The 23,072-nt window shown below is 37.5% G+C and overlaps 1 protein-coding gene across 1 annotated transcript in view; it reads right to left on the bottom strand.

The window, feature by feature from the left end:
- The window catches only part of PHIP (pleckstrin homology domain interacting protein), a 96,682-nt gene that overhangs the window by 19,131 nt on the left and 54,479 nt on the right, over window positions 1-23,072 (bottom strand). Inside the window, exons 13-23 of the mRNA XM_009878587.1 lie at window positions 22,671-22,896; window positions 19,591-19,728; window positions 18,358-18,541; window positions 17,592-17,715; window positions 11,025-11,165; window positions 10,274-10,350; window positions 9,296-9,527; window positions 5,990-6,109; window positions 2,360-2,467; window positions 1,836-1,960; window positions 1,540-1,622 (exon numbers count right to left, since the gene is read on the bottom strand). Coding sequence (XP_009876889.1) covers window positions 1,540-1,622; window positions 1,836-1,960; window positions 2,360-2,467; window positions 5,990-6,109; window positions 9,296-9,527; window positions 10,274-10,350; window positions 11,025-11,165; window positions 17,592-17,715; window positions 18,358-18,541; window positions 19,591-19,728; window positions 22,671-22,896 — 1,558 coding nt within the window. The remainder of the gene's footprint in view (window positions 1-1,539; window positions 1,623-1,835; window positions 1,961-2,359; window positions 2,468-5,989; window positions 6,110-9,295; window positions 9,528-10,273; window positions 10,351-11,024; window positions 11,166-17,591; window positions 17,716-18,357; window positions 18,542-19,590; window positions 19,729-22,670; window positions 22,897-23,072) is intronic.

Here is a 23,072-nt window from a genome sequence, read left to right as displayed (position 1 = left end):
AGTGCATCCCAGTGCCTGAGCACCCTCTCCATGAGGAGGGGCTTCCTGAGATCCACCCTAAACCTCCCCTGACGCAGTTTCAGGCCGTGCCCTCTCGTCCTGTCACTGATTGCCTGGGAGAAGAGCCCGACCCCCACCTGACTACACCCTCCCTTCAGGCAGTTGTAGAGAGTGATGAGGTCCCCCCTGAGTCTCCTCCAGGCTAAACCCCCCCAGCTCCCTCAGCCTCTCCTCACAGGACTTTCCCTCCAGTCCCTTCCCCAGACTCGTTGCTCTCCTCTGGACCCGCTCCAGCCCCTCAGGGTCTTTCTTGCAGTGAGGGGCCCAGCCCTGCACACAGGGCTCGAGGGGAGGCCTCACCAGTGCTGAGCACAGGGGCAGAATCACATCCCTGCTCCTGCTGGCCGCACTGTTCCTGATACAAGCCAGAGATGATACAGAACTTGCTGATTTGGCATCATGTAACTTGTACAACTATTGCTAAGGCACACATTCTAAGTGAGGATGTCATGACGTACATCAAAATGACAGAAGTTCAATTCATCTTTCCTGACAAAAAAATATCAGGTAAGAAACAATAAAATAACGTAAAAAACTCACAACTTTTAACATCCAGATGTACCACTTCTTCAGGTTACTTAGCTACAATGATTTCAGGAGAGGACAGCACTTTGAAAACAGCAAATACAGACTGTGGAGAACTCAGAATAAACTATTCTTAGAATGAGAAAATATTTCCTTACCTCCTGAAAAAACCCACCACTTTAGAGGATCATTTTGCCATAACGCACCTTTCTCTCCCTTTAGATTTCATTGTTTAAAGGTGATCTTTGTTATCATATGGAAAAGATGAGTGGGAAATAGATCTAGCTGGAGAACGTGCCTGTCATGGACATTCTCCGGCCCCCAACACTTTGAAATAACTAATCACGGACAACATAAAACGAACCAATAATATTCCCAACATCACACAGCAGTGAATGCTTCAAAGCAGCTAAACCATATGGGGTTTAGAACAGAATTCAAACAAGCACAAAGAGATGGGAAGGACATTATCTTTGCACAGAGATAATAAATTTCAAATGGTGGAGAAGGTGTTTCCCTATTTCCAACAGAAATGCCAGGAACTGAAGAAAAAAATTAAAATCCAAATGAATTCTAGCAGCAATGCAGTTTTAAGAAGGCCTTCAATCACAAAAAAAAAAAAAAAGAAAAGCCATACATAGGCTGTTGTAAGTCATCAGTTACCAATAAACACAGCATTTGTAAAAAGTATTCTTAATTCTTCTCTGCACACAACTGAGATTTTTTTCTATAGATCATCTCCAGTGTTTTGTTTGCTTTCTGTAGCTTCATTCAAGGACGAAGTAGGGCTCCACATCCAAATATGGTCATAGCTTATTCGCAGAATTCAGCACAGTATTAGGACTTACTTAGCATAAGCTACTTTATAACAAGTTACCATGAAAACAGGTAGACAGAGAAACAGAACAAAATGAAACAAATGATACCAGCACCAAAAGCTTCCACACAACTCACCTATATTCCATCGCCTGTGTTTTGCATCATCGAATTGCTGCCTCAAAACTAGGAAATCTATGACATCTGGCATATCATGGTACCTAATTACAACAGAACACACAACTATTAAGCGATAAAACAGCAAATGCACGAAGTAAAGCACTTATATAACAAACTAATATTTTGAATTCAACACTTCAAAAGCAAAAGCTCAAGCCACAACACTAATCTTTTACCTTTCAACCTCCCCTAGCCCTATTCCCTGCCCCAGCCCAAGATTACTCCTGATTTGAATACAATATTGCTTTCCTTACTTCATGGTGAATGATCCTCCCGTTAGTTTACCCGTATCAGGGTCAAGGAAAGCTAGTTTAAGACAGCAGAGAGTAGGCAATCCCACTTCATACTTAATCCCAACTATTTTCATCAGCTCTTGTTCCTGGAATAAACAAAACATTACGTATCACCACTGAAGTGAAGATAACAATAACAAATTTCCGAAACATGAAAATACGGGTATACAGATTTCTAGATAAGATTAAGTTTTTGCCAGACCATGTCAAAATCAAGTATCTGAAATTTAGTCTTTCAAAACAAGCCATTATTTCACAATGTAACATGTTTGAAAAATACTTTTCTATGAAACATAGCCATCTTATCTACTCAAGCAGATGCAAAAAGAAGTACAATTTAGGGTCCGATTTTTTCCACTTATTTTAAAATATTAAGAGCACAGCATTAGACACATCTGTATCAAGAATCCTCTTCAGTTGGATTCCAAGCTTAAAAAAATATTTTTAAAATATTAAAACCAAAAAAAACAAAAGAGAAGTAATACCCGTAACTCCATTTTATGCCATGGCTGTTTCTTGGGATTAATACTATATATTTTATTCTTCTTAGCCATTACAACGTATGCTTCATGACCTTGTCGGAAATAGTAGACCTAAAAGTGAAATGTGAGAGTTATCTATCAAAGACTTTGAGGAGTTGAAATGCTAGCTAGCATATCACTGCCAAACTGTGTGTGTACTTTCTATTTTAGCATCCTCTCCTGCAAAAGTCACAGGTCCTCAAAAAATTAAGTGGTGGACAATTAAAGCAGATACAGAAACATTTACAGAAAAAGCAGGAAAGATTTAGGACAACATTTTCCCTACCAGCAAAATACCCCATGCATGTTTAAAAAAAAAAAAAAAAGCCAGATCTATTTATCGCTGCGCTACAGAACAATTCAATAACAGTAACATGGATTCCACTAATCTACCCAGTTATTCATCATTGTAGGACAGTATTAAGATGACAATCAAGTATCACTAAATTCACTACTATTTTTGAAAAAGAAACATATGCTAGAAGGAATATAGCTGTTCAGTATTGTTCTGGTAAGATTTTGGTGCTTGCTTCCATACCACTGAACAGACAGCCTAATAAAAGCATTAACTAACTGAAAATAGACATTTTAATTGCTTACTAAAAACTTTCAAATCCTTTCACTATAAATTTCCACAGTTCAGACATCCAGAGTCTTTCAGTTTTACTGTGATCCTGTTTTATATGATACCATGTGGATGAATGCTTTTGTTATAATCCATCACTGTAATGAAGTAGAGAACTGAAAATCTTAATGCATATATTCCAAGAATGTATCTGAAAAGCAAAACAGAGGTTCCTCAACAAAGAAGAAAGATCTGATAAAGAGCTGTATTCCAGGTACAGCATACTCCAAATAAAAAAAAATTCTCTAGAAGTGCCCCAAGCCATAAACAGGGGATTTCTATCAATGAGGATTGAGGAAGAATAGCTTAAATTTAAAGGTCTAACCCAACAACAACAACAAAAAAGCAAAATGAAAATCCTCATTAAGTTTTAATATACATTTAAGCACACTAATATTTGTGTTTCCACATGCCTTCCAAAACTATTGTATTATAAAACATTATGAAACCAGTGTCTGTCAAGATTCTACATTAACAGCTACTGAGCTTTCCTGATTTCACATGCCATTTTTACTTTTTATTTCAATGGAGAAGGACGCAGCACTACATTTTTTTAAACTCTTGTTTTTCAGAGTATTTAACAGGCTGGAAAAAATGCACAGTGGTTACAGAAAGCATCGAAGCAGTGAGACTCTCCTACGCACTGTCACAATCTAACTGGCAGAAAAAGGAATAAAGGCTACTGAGAGACAGATCTAAAATAATTCGAATGTAAGTTACACCTCTAACGTTGTGACAATTGTTCCCCAAAAAATATTCCGCGTAGTGGCACAGGTCACACCACTTCCTCCTACATGTACTGTTGCTGTTAAGCCTCTACATCAATTCCACCCACTGTTTACAGAAGTGAACCATTTTTGTTTTGTAAATGACTTTAAGTATTGCATCTTCTGTCAGAACAAATTAGAAAGATATCTGTAGAAGAAAGAATTTATGCCTTTTCCCCAGGAAATTACATTTTTAATCTTGATAAAATTCCTGCTTTGGCATGTTTGTTGTAGTACTCAGACAAAACTGTTCTTTATTGTGTTAACGGCAGAATGCTTCAATGAATATGCGTTGTATTTCCATAATCAGGCAGGGAAATCGCAGTCCCAGCTCTCTGGTGCGTTCCCACTGTTCCTGAAGACACATGATGAAGGTCTGTAAATGGCAGTAGTGAAAAAGGGAAAAGCGATTGCCTGTACTATTCCTACTCTCCTGCTTGTTTGTACAGCTATAAGAGAATGAATTTGAAGTATCTTTTCTTCCAAACCTTATAAAGCATACAAACCATCCACCACAATGTTTAAAGGCCACATGAAACCCCTTCATGTTGTGTTTCTCTAATTAAACCAATCTTTTATTTCTGTGGGTCTCAAAAGTAACTTTCTAGATTAATAGCTTCTTTTCACATCTTAAGCAAATACAGGGAGAGCAAGTATCAGAGCTGGAATTTTAGACAAAGTAGCCTGAGTATAAGCATTACTTTATTGGTGCACCTACTCCTACTTTCTAAGCCCAGGACAGGAAATTTTCTCTTCACCAATATAAAGCATTTTGCAGCAAAAGGATGCAGCCTACTCAGACATTCCTGTACACACTGCACAAGCTATTTAGCAGGTGCCAAACGAAACACACCAGTTTATCTTACTAAACTGATACGATGTTGAAGTCTCCTGAGTAATAGGGTACAGATAAATCCTTGGCTGCTTCACTGTATCCACATAGTATCAGGCACCAAATATATTTATTTGGACTTGCTCTTTTGAAAAGCACAAAACATGCTTGCTGGAGGGTATAAATATGTAAGTATTTTCTCCAGTCACAACTCTTATCCTTAAGTGCTCCTTCCCTCCTTCACTAGCAGCGCCAATGTAATTTCTGCATGGCTGTGCCGTGAACTGCATCAGTGAAGCAATCCAGTAAAAACAAAATCGCTTGCTCATCCAACTTCTGCTCCAGATTCAGCTTTCAAGGCGATGCCTACAAACTGCTCCAGCTCAGCACCAAAGTTAACTTTGCCACCAAGTCAAGTATTTCTCTGACCACATTCTGAAGGCGTGAGCTCTACAAGAACGCTGCTGAGCAACTCAGAAACGTGCCACTCCCTCAAGAGCCAAGAGACCACACACTACAGCGTAAGCCAGGTATTTCCTCTTATTTTAACCCGAGGGCATTTGAGGAAACATCCACAGATTCTGGTTTGCAGGATCACCTTCTATCTGGTACTAGGTATTCATCCAACTCATTGTAATGCTCACTGTAATGCTCTGCTTTCCAAAGTAGAAATGGGTGGGTGTCCTTTGCCACTGTATTTCTAAGACATCTGGAACATGTTTACAAAGTGTTTGCTGTCTAGTTTATATAAAACATGTATCTATAAAACTGCTCTTGTAAGGAGGTCTAAGGGACCAGCACAAGTTCTCTAACATCAGAAACTCAAGTAAAAAGGATGGTATCAGTTTTCCTTCAGAATTCATTAAAGAATCATGGAATGGTATGAGTTTTATAAAAATAAAATACGGAAACACACACAAAAGCCCACCTTCCCCCCAGAGGTTTAAATCTTCATTATTACTTCGAGTCCCAAACCGAAGTTTCTCAAACAACTTAAATTTGTGTTTGGCTTCTTATTCTTCAGCACGTAAGACAGTCTACAACTAAGGATTGCCTTCACCAGATAAAGCACCTCACATAGCTTGTATCCACGTGTCATAAGAAAATTAACACACTGAACAGTGCAAGGAGTGTTACTGCGGCAGCACAGAATAAAAAAAAAAATCGAAAGTCAAAGCAAAGTTGTTCAGAATATTTTTAAGCATGGGACAGACTAAAGGAAGCAAAAGCAAATTTTAGTCAGATCAAAGAATGTTTTGAAGAAAATCCAAAATATTATGATAATTAATAAAAATATGCATAAATAATAATAAAAAAAATGCAAAAACAAGCTGAAAGAAGTCAGAATACAGAGGGAAAAACTACAATACCTCATCCCCCATCTGTGGCACAAATGGGCACCGACGAGGAACAGTGTCTGTAATCCATGCTGAAGGCAGCCATTCTTCCAGTGTCAATCCATTTTCTGCCAGAACTCCCACAGCCAGTCTCTGAAGGAGACACACACAGAAGATTAATACGAACAAACTAACATTTGGAGAAGTCTTATATTCTGGGAAGTGTTTTATTAAAATCAACTGCCATTTCTTAAGTATATTTAATGTGAAAAGGAAATTATTGTCAGCGTGAAGATAAATCTTACTAAACTGCTTACAGTAATATCAAGACTAAAACCATTAATAATCTGAAAAACTAAGTGGGTCTATTTTTTTTTGTTTTGAGGTTTTTTTTTTTACTTTGTAGGTTTCGAGGATGGTGGCACTCTTCTTCTACAAAAAAGACTGACTGTATTAACATTCCAGTAACCACATCTCATGCCCCAAAAAATAAAACTGAAATACGCCATTCTCTTTAACCAAATTCACGTGGCTGCCTTGGCCTGTAAGACACAACAACTATAGAGCTGCTTCCAATTATGGAACGACAGATAACGAGGAGGAAGAGATTAACAAGAGAAAACAGAGGTACAACAAGTGGAAATGACCCGGACTGTGCACATCTGTGCTATCAACTGGCGTATTTACCATAGCGTGCTGTGAAACTGCATTTTCAGATTCTATGTCTACATCATGTATTTGAAAGTACCAAAGCTTGCTACAGCTGCTGGTCCCAGGTGCTCACCACGGGTCTGCATCTAACAGGCCAGATAAAGCAGCTTTTTGTACAACCACTCAAGCAAGGCTGCTTTTAAAGTAGTAACAGAATCTTCAGTCCATATAGAAAGCTACCCTGGACAGAAACCCACTCCGTACAGCCACTAACAGAAGACTCCGCATCCTCAGCCTGCAAACGGGATACTCCAACTCTAACAACTCCACAGCACAGTCTAATTTGGTTTCAACAGGCAGGGACAGCTTTCAGGGCACCACAGGAGCACCAGTGGGTACCACAGGAAAACACAGACACAGCATTAAAAACAAACAAACAAACAAAATCAAACCAGGGCTTCTCCATTGCAATAAATCACTAACATAGAAGCACTTCGCGGATTCTGAGGTTCGAGTAGGTCTGTCTTGAAAAAAAATGATGTGAGCAAAGGCTGCCTAGCTCATTAGTTAATTACGGGAAGGTTGTATGAAACAACCTTTAAACAGAAAATCCTCCCTTATTATCATCGTTTTAAGACCCTCTGGAAGCCAAGCCTGAACTCAGTTAATCATCAGGAATAAACTAGACCCAGTGAATTTGTCTAATCATTTCTGAAACTCTACAAAATCCTTCAGTAATTGGTTCCACAACCTGATTATATGGCTCAGGTGGTTTGGGGTCTTTGTTTGCTTTCAGGGGGTCAGGATGGAACGGGGAAAGGGCTCTTTTTTTGAGCTTCATGTCTGTGTCATTGGCTGTTACATCTCATTGTAGCACTATGTAAATCATATTGCATTTATTCCTTTCTAAACCATTCATGGTTTTACAAAAGCTTTTTTACTCTATCTCCTCTGTACTTTCTCCCTTCTAGGAGTCAGCCTCTTTATATCTGCTCCAAATAAAAAATATTCTGTACATTTTGATCTTCGAGGGTGCTCCTTGCTTGCCCTTCTTCACTGCTGTGTCATTTTTTAGATTGATTTTTGGTGGAAGGAGATTAGAAATTTAAGCACCATTCAAAATCTCAACAGCTCATGCATTAACAAAGAATGATACTCATTCTCTACTCCTTTCTTAATTCCTCAGATTCTATACCAGCCTACAAAGATGGTCAGGACTTCTTTCCTCAGCGGAAAGCCCTTATTTTGATTCAGGTTCAGGAATCAGGAAGAACCTTCTACCAGTAAGGACTGTGAGCTCTCTGCCCAGTAAGGAGGCATCACCTCCAAAGTAAGAAACTTCAAAGAAAAACATCCGTCAGGAATGACAAGTACAATTAATCCTACCTAGGGGCAGAGAGAAAAGGGATAGATAATTTTCAGATATTCCTTCCAGCCTAGTATTTCTTGTTATTCAAGGAAGATGCAGGTTATTTGTAAAAATTTGAAACATCTAAGTCTGATATTTTTGGAATCAAAGACTTCCTGCACCTCAGTAACTGGGACCAAAACCATCATCTTAATCTAAGTGGAAATACTAGTCTGTCAGCCAGTGCTGTATCTTATAATAAAAAGCTAAACTAAAGGTCTCAACCACTCAAAACAAGACAAAAAAAACTACCACCACCTGTTTTCCTTATCTCATACCTGCTTCTGGTTTCATAGTCACCAAGATATTATTATTTTTGACCATGAATGTACAATCAATGATTGCGTACAATAAATAAAAAGTAGTTTAGTCAAAGAGTAAAAGGTACTACCTCACATCCTGCATGTTGTACCAAAGATTCACAGCAAAGCAGATACTATGCCACACCCCATTTTAAATCAGCTGTTTTGTCTGTCTACCTTCTAATGAGGACCAAAATGCTGAAATAATGATCTTTAGGAATACTGAGGACTCTTAATCTTATAAATAAGCAAAACAGAGTTATTTAGTTAGTTAGATGATACAGCTGGTTTCCTCAGGTATTGAAAAAAATAGAAGCTATAAGCTTATGAAGACAATTAGCAGATCGCTTCTGGTCTCTTAAAAGAAAGAATGAAGAAACAGAGTTTTCTGATCTAATAATTAAAACCAAACCCCTAAATATCCACAACACACTGAAAACAACCAAAGCCACTGAAAATTTCCATGTACTGATCTAAACTAGAGTCACATGGTTATATTAGAAAGCAAGCAAAACACAACAATGAAATCCTCATCAAGTGAAATTCCCCTTGATGGAAGTTCGGTGGCAAGCAGAATGCAAATATTGTGTATCATGGAACTGATAAAAAAACCTGACAGGATGGTGCACACCTACAAGAAATTGCAATTAAGTGGGGAGAGAGTCAGTACAGCTGAAAAAATGCAGGTATATTTATACCAATACTCAATACATCCACAGAAAGGAAGTTGCTGGTCTGAGAAATGATGGTGTTAAGGACATCAGAGGTTCACTCAGTGAAATGCACCCTATTTGGAAAGCATGTCATTACAACAGCCTATCATTTGACTTACAAGAGTCAGTAATTATCATTTATTATGATTCAGTCATAATGTGTTTTCAAATTAGACAATATTAAGTTGTACACGTAACTGAATCATTCATCTAATTCTTTCTAAGACAGCAAGAAGCATCCTGTAATATACAAAGAGTATAGAACCTTTTGTTTTCTCTCTTTGGGTTTCCTCTTCTTTGGTGATGTTGATGGTCCATCTTTCTCCTCAATCCCTTTTTTCCTTTCTTTTTTAATTTGCTTCTTTTGTTTTTCAGGTCCTTCTTCATCCTCTGAACTACTTTCTGCTTTCTTTGTTTTAATTTTAGGAATTTTCTTTGGTGGTTGCAAGTTGATTCCTGCGTCTGCTGTCCAGTCAGAATAATCACTAGAGTAGTCACTATGGAAGATATACCAAAGGAAAAAAATTTGGAAAACAAAAGTTAAAAAGCAATTCAGAGTGCATTGGATTATAAAATACAACCAATACAAAATTATAGTTAATAGTCTAGAAAACTACAATATTTTAATAGTTTAAACCAGTACCTAACCCTGCATATTTTATCTACAACTGAAATGCTAGCAAACTGATAGCCTTGAGATAATTCAGCCTTGCAAGAAACTTAACTTGCAGTATCACTAGAATTAAATTCACTGTTTACCTGGAATTCAAGATGTTACATGCTAAAGTCTAGATATTTTTCTCAGGACTTCTAGTTTTGAATAGCTTTGAACAAAAGTTAACAACAAAAAAAATCTGCTAAAGAAGAAAGAGACGATGGGGTGAAGCTACTCCAGCCTTTGCTGTCTCATTTCAAACCAAAGGGGAGCAGAGGCAGTCACTCAGCTCAGACTGACTGCCAGAGGAAACTGCTACCATGTGCCTGAAGTGTGTGTGAGCCTGTAAAGAATTATTCTCCTGAAAAACCAATCAGAAACAATTCTGCTTCTTGCAAACAAGGACGAAACCTTCCCTACATTTTAATTTTCAGCTATATTACTAACTAAATCCTGAAGGTTTTACGTTTTTTCATCTTTTCTACTAAATATGCACAAGTTTTAGTTATTACACATTAACTGTTTACAGGGAAGGTTATTTAAAACTTATCAGCAGGACTTTTCTCTGGAAGGCAGGCTATCACTCACCTAGAACTGCCATCGCTGTGCCATGCTCTTTCATCCTCTTCTGATGTTCCACCACTGGCAACAACCACTTCCCCTTCCTAACAAGTGGAGTGGGGTGGGGGGACAGAGAAGGAGGCAGGGGTCAAAAAAGTATTTTCTTTGGAACTCACAAAAGTTATAACAACACTACAACATGACTAAGACTCTTCTAGGCTTTGTGGGTGTTATACAGCACTATAAGAGCTTTATATTGTTTAAAAGGCATTTTAGTTTGCAGATAGTTACTTTAATGGACATAATTAAATGAAGAGACAGTGACAGAATCACAGCGTAGAGCAGTATTTTTTTAACGTATAGCCAGTGGAGATCCGAGTGCTTCTCAATCTCCACTTAAAAAGGCTTGCCTGCCTTTCTGAAAATCATTTTTAGTCCTTTTAACGTAATATTCTCTTTTCAATTAGTATCAAACAAAAAACAAGGTCAAACTTGTTGATGAGGCTTATAAACACAGGGAAAATTTACCATTGCACACACACTTCACAAAAGATCCAGACAAATCAGCATTTCTCCTTTTTGTCATTTACTTTTAAGTCAACACTAAACACGTGCAACAGTGTGTGAAAACTTAACGTAACTTTTAGGAGTGAAAGAAAATACACAATGAAAAAACATAACCTGAATATCTACTAGGAACAATGTTTAATTAGCTGAAGCAGGAACTTAACCAGAGGCAATGGAATATATAAGATTGTCTCGTGAATAAGGATCTTACATCTGAGGAACTGTGTCCATTCTCCAACTCTTCAGGAGGCCTTGCAGTTTCTTCTACTGCATATCTTGTTCGGTAGTTATGCTGATTAGCTGCTTGTTTTTTTGAGTCGCTAGTGTCTAGTAAATGATCATGGGAATGGTTCTGTGAAGACACAAAGTCAAAATACATCATTTCTAAGTATGCATTTTATAAATACATAACATTTTCTTTAATAATAGTATTCCTGGAAGCCACTTTTGCAGTAGCAGAAAGATACAACTTTCAACATCACAAAATTCAAAACAAATCACAAATCCAAAAATAAAGAGCTGCTGAAGAAAACACTCCACATGCTTAGCTGAATATGCACCAAGCAGTTCAGTATATTCTGGAAATAATGATAATTTCTTTCCATATAATAGAATTTTTTAACCTTTAGTTATTAAAACTCCTCATTCTTTACAAGGTGCATATCAGTTAAGTACTGATAAGTTGCTAAGAGCTTGCTAACAGCTCAAAATTACATTGAAAGTGGATATCAGAGGAAAAGGAACTCTCTACAGAGAACTCCAGAGTGTATTATTTAGCAACCAAGTTCAGATCTGTTAAAAGAGCGTAATTCATCCTTTAGCATACAGAGATGACTGTTAGCAAGTAAAGGCTCTTAAATGATACAATGATGCGTGGAAGAGTTCAAATCAATGAGTCAGTTGGAAAGAATCTGAGTTTCTTATGAAGCTTGGAAGAATGAGATAAGGTTGTAATTAAGAAATACTTCACAGTCCAGTATACAAAGGTTTTATTCCTCTTGCAGAATATACATAATGCAAACACTTGCTCTCAACACTAAGTATGTAATCTCATATTAGTTCCTGGCTCCTGGCAAAAACCCCAAGAGCTACCATCTTATTTAAAGAGTTTCATGCTTTTTTTCTGGTATACATATTCGAACTTCAGCCTAGCTCAGACCCAATGAAGTAGTTTCTGGACACAATCCTAGATTCCACAAAAGGAGGTACACTTCCCTTGTGCTCTCCCTTCTTCCATAAAAAAAACCCCTCAGATACCTATTAGGTACTGATATGGTTGAAAAAGCAGTTCCAGAGGTGAAGAAAGCAGAACTGAAGCAAACCAAGTATAATCAGAACCTTCTAGTAGGGCAGACTGCTTGTACTACTCCTCCTGGATTTTTTTTCTTTTGTAAGAAAGAGATCTTTCCTGTCATGTATGTTAGAAGTAGGTTCATGAGGTTAATTTTTTTCACTGGGGAAAAACAATCCCATTTTTTGGTCAAAACTACTAAAATTTGGCAAAGCAGCAGTAGGTAAGATTAGGTTTTCATTAAAATGAAGAACACTGGTAGCTAGAGCTTTTCTCCTACTCCTCCTTCATAGAAGATTAACACCTAAAAAAGACGTGACTGCAACGGTTAAGCAGAGTAGGCCATCAAGCTGACCTATAAAATCATGTCACAATTTTCACCAAAGCACGTAGGATCCAAGCGTTCCATGCTCTATTCAGTGAGTGCTGTCTGTCCAGCAAATCTACTGACAGCACAGCTACCACCAACACTTCTAATGGGACTGCTCAGCAATCAGCATTTTAACACTGTCCAAGACTTCAGAGACCTGGGGCATTCCTTTTTCTGGATTCAAGCTGGCAGCTCACACCAGATCTCCTCAAGCTGCTCTGACCTGATCCAGAACAGCTCTAAGGCAGCCCTAGTAACTGAGCCCATCACACATCTGTCCCTCAGCCTTCTGGAGCTGCTCACTTCCCACCAAGCTCTCTAGACTCATTGCTGAAGCAGAGAGGTCACAAAAGCCAGCATTTACAGTAGCTCGTTTCTGCTACTGAATTGTGACTTTTTTTTTTTTTAATAAAGCCCATCTGCTTCTTAGCATCATGAAACAAGGTATGAGGAAGCATGGACAACAGAATGGAATCCAATGAAACCAATTAGTCAAGTAACCTTTACAATAAAGAGGACATACTCTGCAGAAGCCACAGTACAGCCCAGCTGTAATGTTCATGTCCTGTCTCTAGAAATAAAAGTCCTAAAAACTTACATCTCAATTTCTGTTCAGAGGTGATACTTCTCAAATGGCTATTATAAATACACCTTTTCCCTACTTGCACTAGAACTACAGATCCTTGGAAAACTGAAGTGTTTTGCATTACTCTTTGGTTTTGGAAAGCGTTCCTCTATTTCGGCAGTTCAAAGTCTGAGTACAGCTCCCCCCAAGGCCTCCTCCCCCAAATCATTCCTTCACAGGAGCAAGTTAACATCACTGTATCAACATCGGGCCATAATGATGCCAAAGGGTAACAAACTACTTTGGGAAAGATGAAATGCCAAAGCAAGAAGGAAAAAACATGAATAAAAAATCACAAGTAGTTATCTGTAATTAACAGAATGACAGAAGTTGGTAGGGATCTCTGGATGTCACCTTGTCCAATCTCACTGCTCAAGCAGGGGGAAAAGAAATCACGTAAAGACATACATCTTGTGCATCTTGCCGAAGAATGTATTTTAACACTACTCCCATTCAACACAGCTTTGTCAAAATCTGAGGGAAGTCATAAGTCACGCTTATCTTTATTTATTTGCGGGACGGGTGAGGTCAAGTGGGAAGGTTAAACTAAAAAAATAAAAGTATTATAAGCCCAGTAGTTTAATAAACTAATACTCTGATAACTTGGACTGGTATAATTTAGCTAAGCATGTAATTTATCTCACTTCTCACCTGTGGCATGCTCGTGAGCAAAAAAATAATTGGAAATACAGTTTCGCTTTGAAAATGCAAAAATTCCAAGGCCACATTCTATCCTCTGTCACTAAGGTTTTCTGTTTCATTAGGGGTTTTTTTAAGGATTTTTGTTTAATAACAATCAGGGTGAACCCCATTCCTCAACAATTACTTTGAAAGTCAAACCGAGTTCTTCATTCCACATGTAGATCAGCAATACTAAATACTATTCAGGTCAAAATACTCAAGGCTTTTAGGTTCTCCCACACAACTCCATTAGTCCTTCAATCAATCACGTACAAACACTTCTCAGTATGACCTGTGTCAAAGAAATGTGGGAACTTTAATTTTAAATATCAGAATGCTTATGTGACTCTTGTCTAAGCCAGAGACATTATTAAAGAAAAGACTAAGCTATAATTCTGTACTATTTATATCACATCCTATAATGACACTAGACTAAAAATTAGTAATAGGTCTTTGGAATCTCCTCAAAAAGTAATTACAGCCGCTCTGTGTTCTTCCTCACTGACCTATACTTTAAGCTTGTAATCCAAAATGCTAACATTTGTTCCTGCCCTCCTTTTCATCCTCCTTCTGTATCTTTAAATCCTTTCAGTTAGAACAGAACAGAAGAAAATATTTTATCACTATTATATGAACAGAACTAATGTATTTTAAAAGTTAGTATAAAAATTAGTATATCCTACTGGTATGAATACAACTGAATTTGCTTACGAGGGCAATGTTTTAATTCAAGCTCCATTTACTCTGTTCCCAAACGAGCTGACAGTACCACAGAATGACACACTTCTTAGAATCCTTGACACTGTATACGGTACCAGAAGATAACGTTTTCCCTTGTATTTTGTTCAAGGTGTTCCCCATCTTCTCCAGACGATAAATCCTCATATTAAACCCTTAAGAATACACTATGCAGCACAAAAGGGACTGTAGTCTTGTGACACTGTAATGTAGGTTACAAGTTGCCAGTATCAAAATCTGCTGCAGAGACACTCAAGGAAAAGGAAGACGTACACAGCACTTCCTAGTTTGTCTTCAACCTAACACAGCTTGTATTTAAAGCCACAGAGTCACTGTAAAGAACAGCAACACAAGAGCTGCTACAATTAAGTTACTAATATCTATTTTTAAAAAAACTTCTACAAATACCACACAATGGTTTTTGAAGGGTGGCAGTCTTGTCTCTCTTCCTAGGTGTTTAATTCATTTCATTATGGACATTACAAAATTCTAATTCACTACTGAGCTGAAGCATTGCTCATGCAAGCCAGAAGCAACAACAAAAACTGCCAAAACCTGAACAGTTTATTTAATTGCAAGATTCAATCACTTGGGATCAAGCACCATTTTCTTCTTGAAAATTTACTTATTTAAAGCCCATCTGATACCTACTCATTTCTGAATGCCTCTGAGATTTATCTCAAGGGTTTGAATTAGCATACTTTTCAACAACCCAAGCTCTCCAAAAAGAAACACATTTATTGAATAATAAACCATGAAAGCATATGAGTTTTTTGTACTGAGATGCTATAAAATAAGTATCCTGTAAGGTTTACAAGAATTTATTTAAATGGTCTGAAAGTATGGAAAAATCTACTGCCACAATTAAGCACAGAGACCATGACCGTCTGGTTTTTGCTGTATTTCCTCAGGGCAAAGGTGGGAAGTGACTACAGGATTTACCAAGATGCCTCTGCCTCACATTCTGGGCATCAGAATCCAGATCACAGACCCTCCGGGGACTGAGATAAATGAAGGACATATTCTTCTCTGGGTAAATGTACAAAACTGAAGAAAGGTTTTTCTAAGCTGGCTTTTGGTCTGAAGAATTTTAAGGAGATCAGAAAGGGGCTCAAATAGGATCCACTGCTACTTTTAAAGTTTGGAGACAAAAAAAATTCTCCTCTGAGAAAAGATTTTCAAAACCATCCATATAAGTTTCCTTGTTTCAATGAGGTATTAGAAGTAATTGCTGAAACCAAATAGCTAGACTGACTAGCCCACTCTGCTATTTTTGTGTTCTAGTGATATTTTAGGAAAACTGTAACTCAATTAAAAATGTAAGGGTAAGTGGGTAGGGATTCACATCATCAAGAAGGATCTTCTGACTAGGTTGTAGCTGAAAGAGAAAAATTGCACAGTCTTTCAGTGGTGCAGTTGTTTAACTAAACTAAAAGAAAGTCTCTAAGTCAACACCAGAATACATTCTGTCAAGACAAGAAATAACTTTGGTAAAATCTGAATTTGTGAGGCCCATTTTCTGTTATTCCTGAGAGAAAAACAAGATTTCTGATGCCCTGGTATGTATTTAACGACCTCTGTCATGGCCACCTCCAAAACCGTAAGTGGCATAGAGCTTCTTTTCCCTCTACATACAAAACCTGCAGATACACTGAAAAATATATTTGTTCACTTTATCTAGGAAAAACACAATTGCAGCACTGAAATGAACACATCAGTACCACTTCTTCAAATAGCAATGCACACAGTTTTAATACCAGAAAGAAACTGAAGAAAAGTTTAAGAAATTTACTATAGAAATTGAAGGTGATAGGGGACTGTTTGAGGGTGGGGGAGCATTCATTTCACTTCTTTTGAAAGCTTTACTTTGGTTGAGTATGAAAAAATAAGCAAAACTGAATGCTCATATTTAGTATCAAGTAGAAATTTGCCCACCTCCAATTTACTCTACTATGTATAAAATTAATTTATCATTATTAAAAAAAATAGTAGAAGCACTACTAAGCATCTGAAATTTTCTCTTTTTCAGATTGCTTTCAATCTCAGTCCCCTCCTTCCCAAGAAAGTGAGTATTAAACAGGCATTATGTATGGTACTCCAATAAAGCTAAGAGTTCCACGGTCTTTTGTATACTTAATATTTCATTTCTTTATTTTTCCACCTTGAACTCTCTAAATAATTTTTACTCTTCAGTAGTCGATTAGCAGGCAATCTTGAAAGTCTGTAACTTACTAAGCTTTTGATTAAGGGTGAAGCAATCTATAATAATAGTACTACACGACCAAAAGCATGGGTTCTCCTTTATGACTGCTTGAAAGTAACTTCCTTTATTACAAAATATAGCTGCCAATTTAGCTAGAAAAACACAGATTAGCATGTGAGATGCATAGATAAAACTAATTTCTAATTAAAAAAATAAGACATGGAACTATTTCTGTAAATACAGAATATACATTCTTCACATTTTCTTATCAGTATAAAGGCAAAAGACTAAACTTTTTTGCAAGTTACACGAAAATATCATGTAAGTTATGACAATTTGATTTTAACACAACATATTCCCTTCTATTTCATCTTGTTTCCCTCTTTTCTGAAAAATGCGCTCCAGCTCTAGCCAAAAGCATGCCTTTGAAATATCCCACACAAAATCACAATATGATTATTGTGGTACCATGAGAGAAAATACCCAATTCTGTATCAGAGATGTATTTAAATGTCTTAAGGTTAAGGACTGTGACTTGAGGTTTAAGCAAATCTTTCTGCAGAAGAGTATGTCAATCAGCAGACAACAGTAGCAGGGTGCATTGACTAACACTGACAGACTCCCTACAGCAAATTCTGTCCCTAACATCAGATTTCCTGGGGCTTCTCATCCAGGGGCTTCGAAAAGCAATCCCCGTTTTTTATTCAGAACACAGCAAAGCATGAGCAGAGTTGTGCCTCCTCATTCTGGGGAGGTAAACAAAGTCCTGTTTCCAACTTAAAATGACAAAGAGGAACATCAATGTATGTTGCCTAACACAGAGTTAAATTTTATGCTTCTTACTGCAGTAAGGTACAAGTGACTTCTTACCTTAGAGAAAGTAGGTATTTTGTTTTCTCTTTGAATATGACTCGTTACATGTTTTCTTTTCTCTTCTGATCGATACACCCTTACTTCTTCTTCTCCCTTTGCTGTTCTCCATTCTTCCTGCCTACTGAAAAAAGAAAACTGAAATGTTAACTTTAAAGCAAAACACTACAACTCAAAGGTTATATACCAAATCAAGAAAGAAATTTTCAACATTTATAGCGTTCTTTCAACAATATTTATCTCTTTTTACAGTCAGAATATGGCTTCAAAATGACTCTTTCTAAAAAACTAAGATTTCAATATTATTTCAAAAAGCTACAGCAGTTTACACTTGACTGCAGCTAGCAGAGTATTCATCACTGAATGAAACAAAGTGCCATTCTGGAAATCAAAATTCACCTCAGGCACCTAATGGATTATGTCAGCGTCCCCGCTGAAAAATGCCATAGAATGGCAGGAACAAATGGAGTTAAAACATACTGTAATCTGATGCTACAGGTCAGAAAACACCAAGGCAGTCAGATTCCACTGCGTATACAAGTCAAATTACCCCATCATTTGTTAAATGGTCAATTTTTATTTACGATACTTCTGTATTCCCAAGACTTTTCAAGTGACATGCCAACAACAATTGATTTCAAATTGGAACTGAGACCACGGAATAGATAAATACCATGGAAATAGTTCTATAACAATGTGAATTCCAGAATTGTTCAATTTAAGTTCACCCAAACCCAAATTCACTGCAAACTTGGCCTGCGTTTACCTGGCCACACCAGAAGACAATTCAGGGACTACAACCCTTCTACTCCAAGCCACAAGGTCCCGCTCAGTGGCTATTTCACTTCTTGGTGCGTTGCTATGCATCTGACGCACGCCTTCAATTTGACCACTACGTCTTAATCCTATATTTGGTGGTGAATGTACTTCTGAGGTAGAACTGACAGATCCTAAAATGCAAAAAAGTGATAGTTTAAACTTGATCTGATATTTTAAGTGAAACATTTAGAAAGAAAAAAACCACAAAGATGAAGGGGGAAAAAAAACAATTTTACTTTATTTATTAGTTCACATCAAGTACTAACTGAATATAACCATTTCAGCACTTTCTACAGTCACCCCAAACACACATGCTTAAACAGCTCCTGGGCTGCAGCAGTCCTTTTAAAAAATTTACATTGGAAAGAAGCAGATGTATCAACAATCTGAAGTGAAGCATGTTTCACACGTTTGCTGTTCTTAGAAAACGTTTTTGAAAACATTTATGTGAAGCTGACTATTGCTACTGCACTTCAGATCCGTATTATAAAATAATGAGCTCTCTCACTGTTAATCAGTCTATTCCTTAAACAGTATTCTACATTCAAAAACACGAAGCCACGATACTGGTAATTACAAGGAATCCAACTGTAAAATTCACAGATAAGAAATTGAAACTGTCAAAAGATGTTTTAAAAACCCCACACCACAACACAAACCAAGCCAAAACCATACACACATACAAGATCCTTCAAACATCTGACACTGTAGAAAAATTTCAACATCTTTTCACACACGAGCTATTCTTGATTACTCAGGTGGATTGCCAATCATGTTTTTTTAAGTATCAAAAACTACTGGGTAATTTAGTGCAAGACAATGAAACATACAACACTAGTACTGAGAAACAAGCAGCTCCTTTCTCTTTTCTCCCTCCTATTTCCTTATTTGAGACAATTCAGATGTCAATGAAGGAGGTGGCCGATTCCAGACTGAACTGCAGGGCAGTTACTGCTAAGGAGTAATAACTTAACAAAGGTTACTTTGTCAGGTTAAGAATCCTGAGACTTTGCAGAAAGGTATAAAGAGATGGGGAAGCTGCATTAGTTTCTACAGCTCCACATCTTCTTGCTAGTAGTTCAACCAAATGCACAATTCACACATAATAATGTGATTTACCACTTTCCAACTCTCAGCTGTTTCAATGGAAAACCACAACACCCATCTCCCAGTAACCTACCTCTGCTTATCCGGCTGGCGCTACTGGTTCCTGCCTCCCCAGAGCGCCTCTGGTCCTGCTCTTGCTGAAGTCTTTGAATCATGCTATCCAATGGACTCACTTCTTGATTTGCTTGTTGACTAAGAACTTGATTCAGTCCTGTGAAATAAAATATGGAAGAGAAAAAACACACAAAGGTTGACTGGAAGAATCAAAGGTTACAAACAACTCACCCAAGTTTTAGCTTTGAAACTTACACGTACAGTCTATAATTGCATGTGGAAGTATCAGGTAACGTGTATTTTTGTAACAGCCCCTTAAAAAATCTTATATTATATACCTTAATATATTGAGAGCATTATATTTTCTGGAGCAGGGTCAAGATGATCACATGCCACTCCTAATAGAAGTTTTAATTTGATCAAGTGCCAGCAGGTCACAGAACCTTAATACAAGTGTTGTTTGTCAGCTCGGTCGATGTAAATTGTTGCAATGTGTGCTCAGCCTGCTCCAAATGCATTATAAAATACTGTAGCATAAGCTTCAATGAGAGAACTACATCAAGAAGGTCTAACAGAATTTAAAAAACATTGCCTATGCTGAAGACCATCAAGCAGTAAAAATGCTGGAGTGGCATAATGATGACACAGGTTAAGTAATGCTCTTTTTTTTTTTTTTTTAGTATGTAAACCAGCCAAGAAACCTTTTGGGCAGGTCTCTTGAATAAAAGACATAAAATGGTTCTCATGGAAGTGATTACAAGATGGTAATACTGTTTCTGTGCATCAAGCAAAATACACAGCACATAAGCATAAACATAAAACCTCTTTTCGTACTCACAATGATCACAAAAAACCCTAGAGAAGTACAGAGAACAAGGCAAGGGTTGCGAGTACTGAGTTGAGAGGGAAGCCATGTACTTCCCACGTGGAATAGTTAGATGGTGGAGTGGTGGGAAGCTCTGGTCAAGAGAAGCAGAACTTGCAAAACACATGTAACAAGGGATGACAACGTTCAAAGAAACAAGCTACAGGAATTATTTTTCCAGCATGATTCCAAAGAGATATCATAGTATAAACTGCACTTTGCAAGATAAAGACAAGATAGTAAAGCAATTGTGCTATGAAACGAAGAGCTTTGATTGTGTGGCTAGACAGAAGCAGTCATCTTTTAGCAGATGATGATATGCAGAAAGAATATAAATATTTAAGACAACGTTCTCAGGGTTTCAAGGTTATTATAGTTGAAGTCAACTTCCCTAAAGCAGAAGTACGGAACCATGGAATGAGCTCTGGTGTAACCACAGCTGGCTATTTTCTGACTCCCGTAGTAAGACAGATTTATTTGGTGATCTCATGAGTAGACATACTGTCTACTGAAAACAGGGGGAAATATTACTAATAATCCAAGAATGATCTTAAATAAGGCAACTGCTACCTAAACAAAATGAATGATTCTTAAGTATCTAGCTTCTGAGATGTTGCCTTCGTAAGTAACAGCAAGTTGGTTTTTTTTTAAAAATGAAATATTAGAGACACTCGTATATATTTGATTTTTTCAAAACATCCGGTTTAAAGGAGTTTCACGCACATCGAAGCAGTAAATCATGCATGATTATCTTAATTCCACCTACTCTTACAAACTCCTACAGAAAACTCGGAAAGAAATAAATTGTGAGTGCTCTGAGGGAGATTCATCAAATCCCATGACAAAGTTTCAGAAAGAAATGCAGCTTCCTTAGCAGAAGGGAACATCTGAAATACATGAACACATTTAGCTCCACATAAGACTGCGTATATTGTTGCTAAACTGTAAAGAGGTAGAAAAATATCTTCTGTCTCTCCATAATCTCTCTGGCTCTCTGTCAGCCTGGCTGATTGGCTTCCTGCTATTAAAGAAAATGCTACGGACATCATCTTCATACATTCATGTATCATGCTGCCAAACCATTAAATGTAATATTGCTGGGCCTGTGTGCAGAGTCTGACTTGTTTCAAAATATTATATTGGAGAATGTTCCCAGGACATTTTCAAATTTGGAGAATTTCAGAATGTTATGCTGTAACTCACAACTATGTAGAACTGCATTCTCCCTTGGAAATCAAATTTAGCTTCAAAGTCCATAGCTAAAAAGTTAAGAGATAAAATACGACACATATTCATCAGAAGTTATTTTTTCCTTCTTACAAGTTGCTTCTCGAGCAGCATTTCTTCCTATGATTTTAGAGGAAACACACAAATGCTCCTTACAAATTATTATTTAAGTATTCAGTGACTTATAACCCTCAGGTCTACAAATGAGGATAAAGAGATCTTTTGGTAACAACACTTGTCAGTTAATCTTCCTGCAATGTTTGAAATATCACAGGTTCATATATAAGCCACTATCTTCAGGCACAGTCAGTTTTCCCGTATTTTAAAGACTATCCAAATAACTATGCGTATCTCGGGCACATTTAAAGCTACTTTCACCAGTCAAACAAATACCAAAGTGGTGACAGGTAACAAGTAGGTACTGTTTTTACACCCCAACCAATGTACATTTAGGCAGTTTCCAACAGCCATGCTTTGGCCCAAAATATGCAGGTTTCTCCCCTGCTGCGTGCATGGAGAACACAGCTTTCAAGGAACTTCCCAGATTTTGTCAAGTCTTCAGAGTTCTCTAACCAAACCATCAAAGCTTAAGTTGAATGACTGCCTTTACCTAAGAAGGGGATTCTTCACGATTCTCATTTTTCTCTTCTGGTACATGTTACCTGTTCCAACTGATCTGCAGAAGATCAGTCTATTTCCTAGATTTTCTGAAGTAGGAAATCTTACCCCCAAGAGATCAACTGAAAGCTCTCTCAGCATCATACACCGTTCCAACGACAAAACGAGCTCCAAACTAACCGGCCTTGTAGCATCAACTAGTACTGACTCGATTGATGACAATACCGTGAGTACAACTGTTACAAGCCATCAGTGCCAAGGACATCACAAATCTTCCACACTACATGAACTACTATGCCCAGAAATGAAGAAAAAGGACAAAGTGAAAGTGTAGAATATCTGGCAGTCACTGAAGAGGCTACTGTGTAGTGAAGTGAAATTTTCCATACCTGAAGATGTCACTCCCATCTGAGGAATAAGCTGTTCCTCCCTGCAGTTCTCACGACCAGGAACTAGTCTTTGATACCTTGCGGGATGAGGGTTGCCATCCACATCAACCAAAAATGGGGGAGGCATAAGGTGTGGAGCCTGCTGTGTCTGTTCATCCAGGACAAAGTTGTTGGCATCACGGATAAGGGGCCGGTAATCACTATGAAAGAACATCTGATCTGCTATCTGTAAACAAAGTCATTTTGTAATTTTTTTTTAAGAACCTATTAAAAAAAGCATACAGAAGACAACTGCCAAAAGTACTTTTAACAATATTACTTGGGTCACTTTTGCAAAACCAAGGTTATGAGTTGATCTGTGTATCTCAGTTCACAGGGGAAAATTTAATGAATACATTTTTT

The sequence above is a fragment of the Apaloderma vittatum genome, unplaced genomic scaffold, assembly GCF_000703405.1.
Source record: "Apaloderma vittatum isolate BGI_N311 unplaced genomic scaffold, ASM70340v1 scaffold19261, whole genome shotgun sequence".
Taxonomy (NCBI): Eukaryota; Metazoa; Chordata; class Aves; order Trogoniformes; family Trogonidae; genus Apaloderma; species Apaloderma vittatum.
This window is presented reverse-complemented; position numbering and strand designations above follow the sequence as displayed.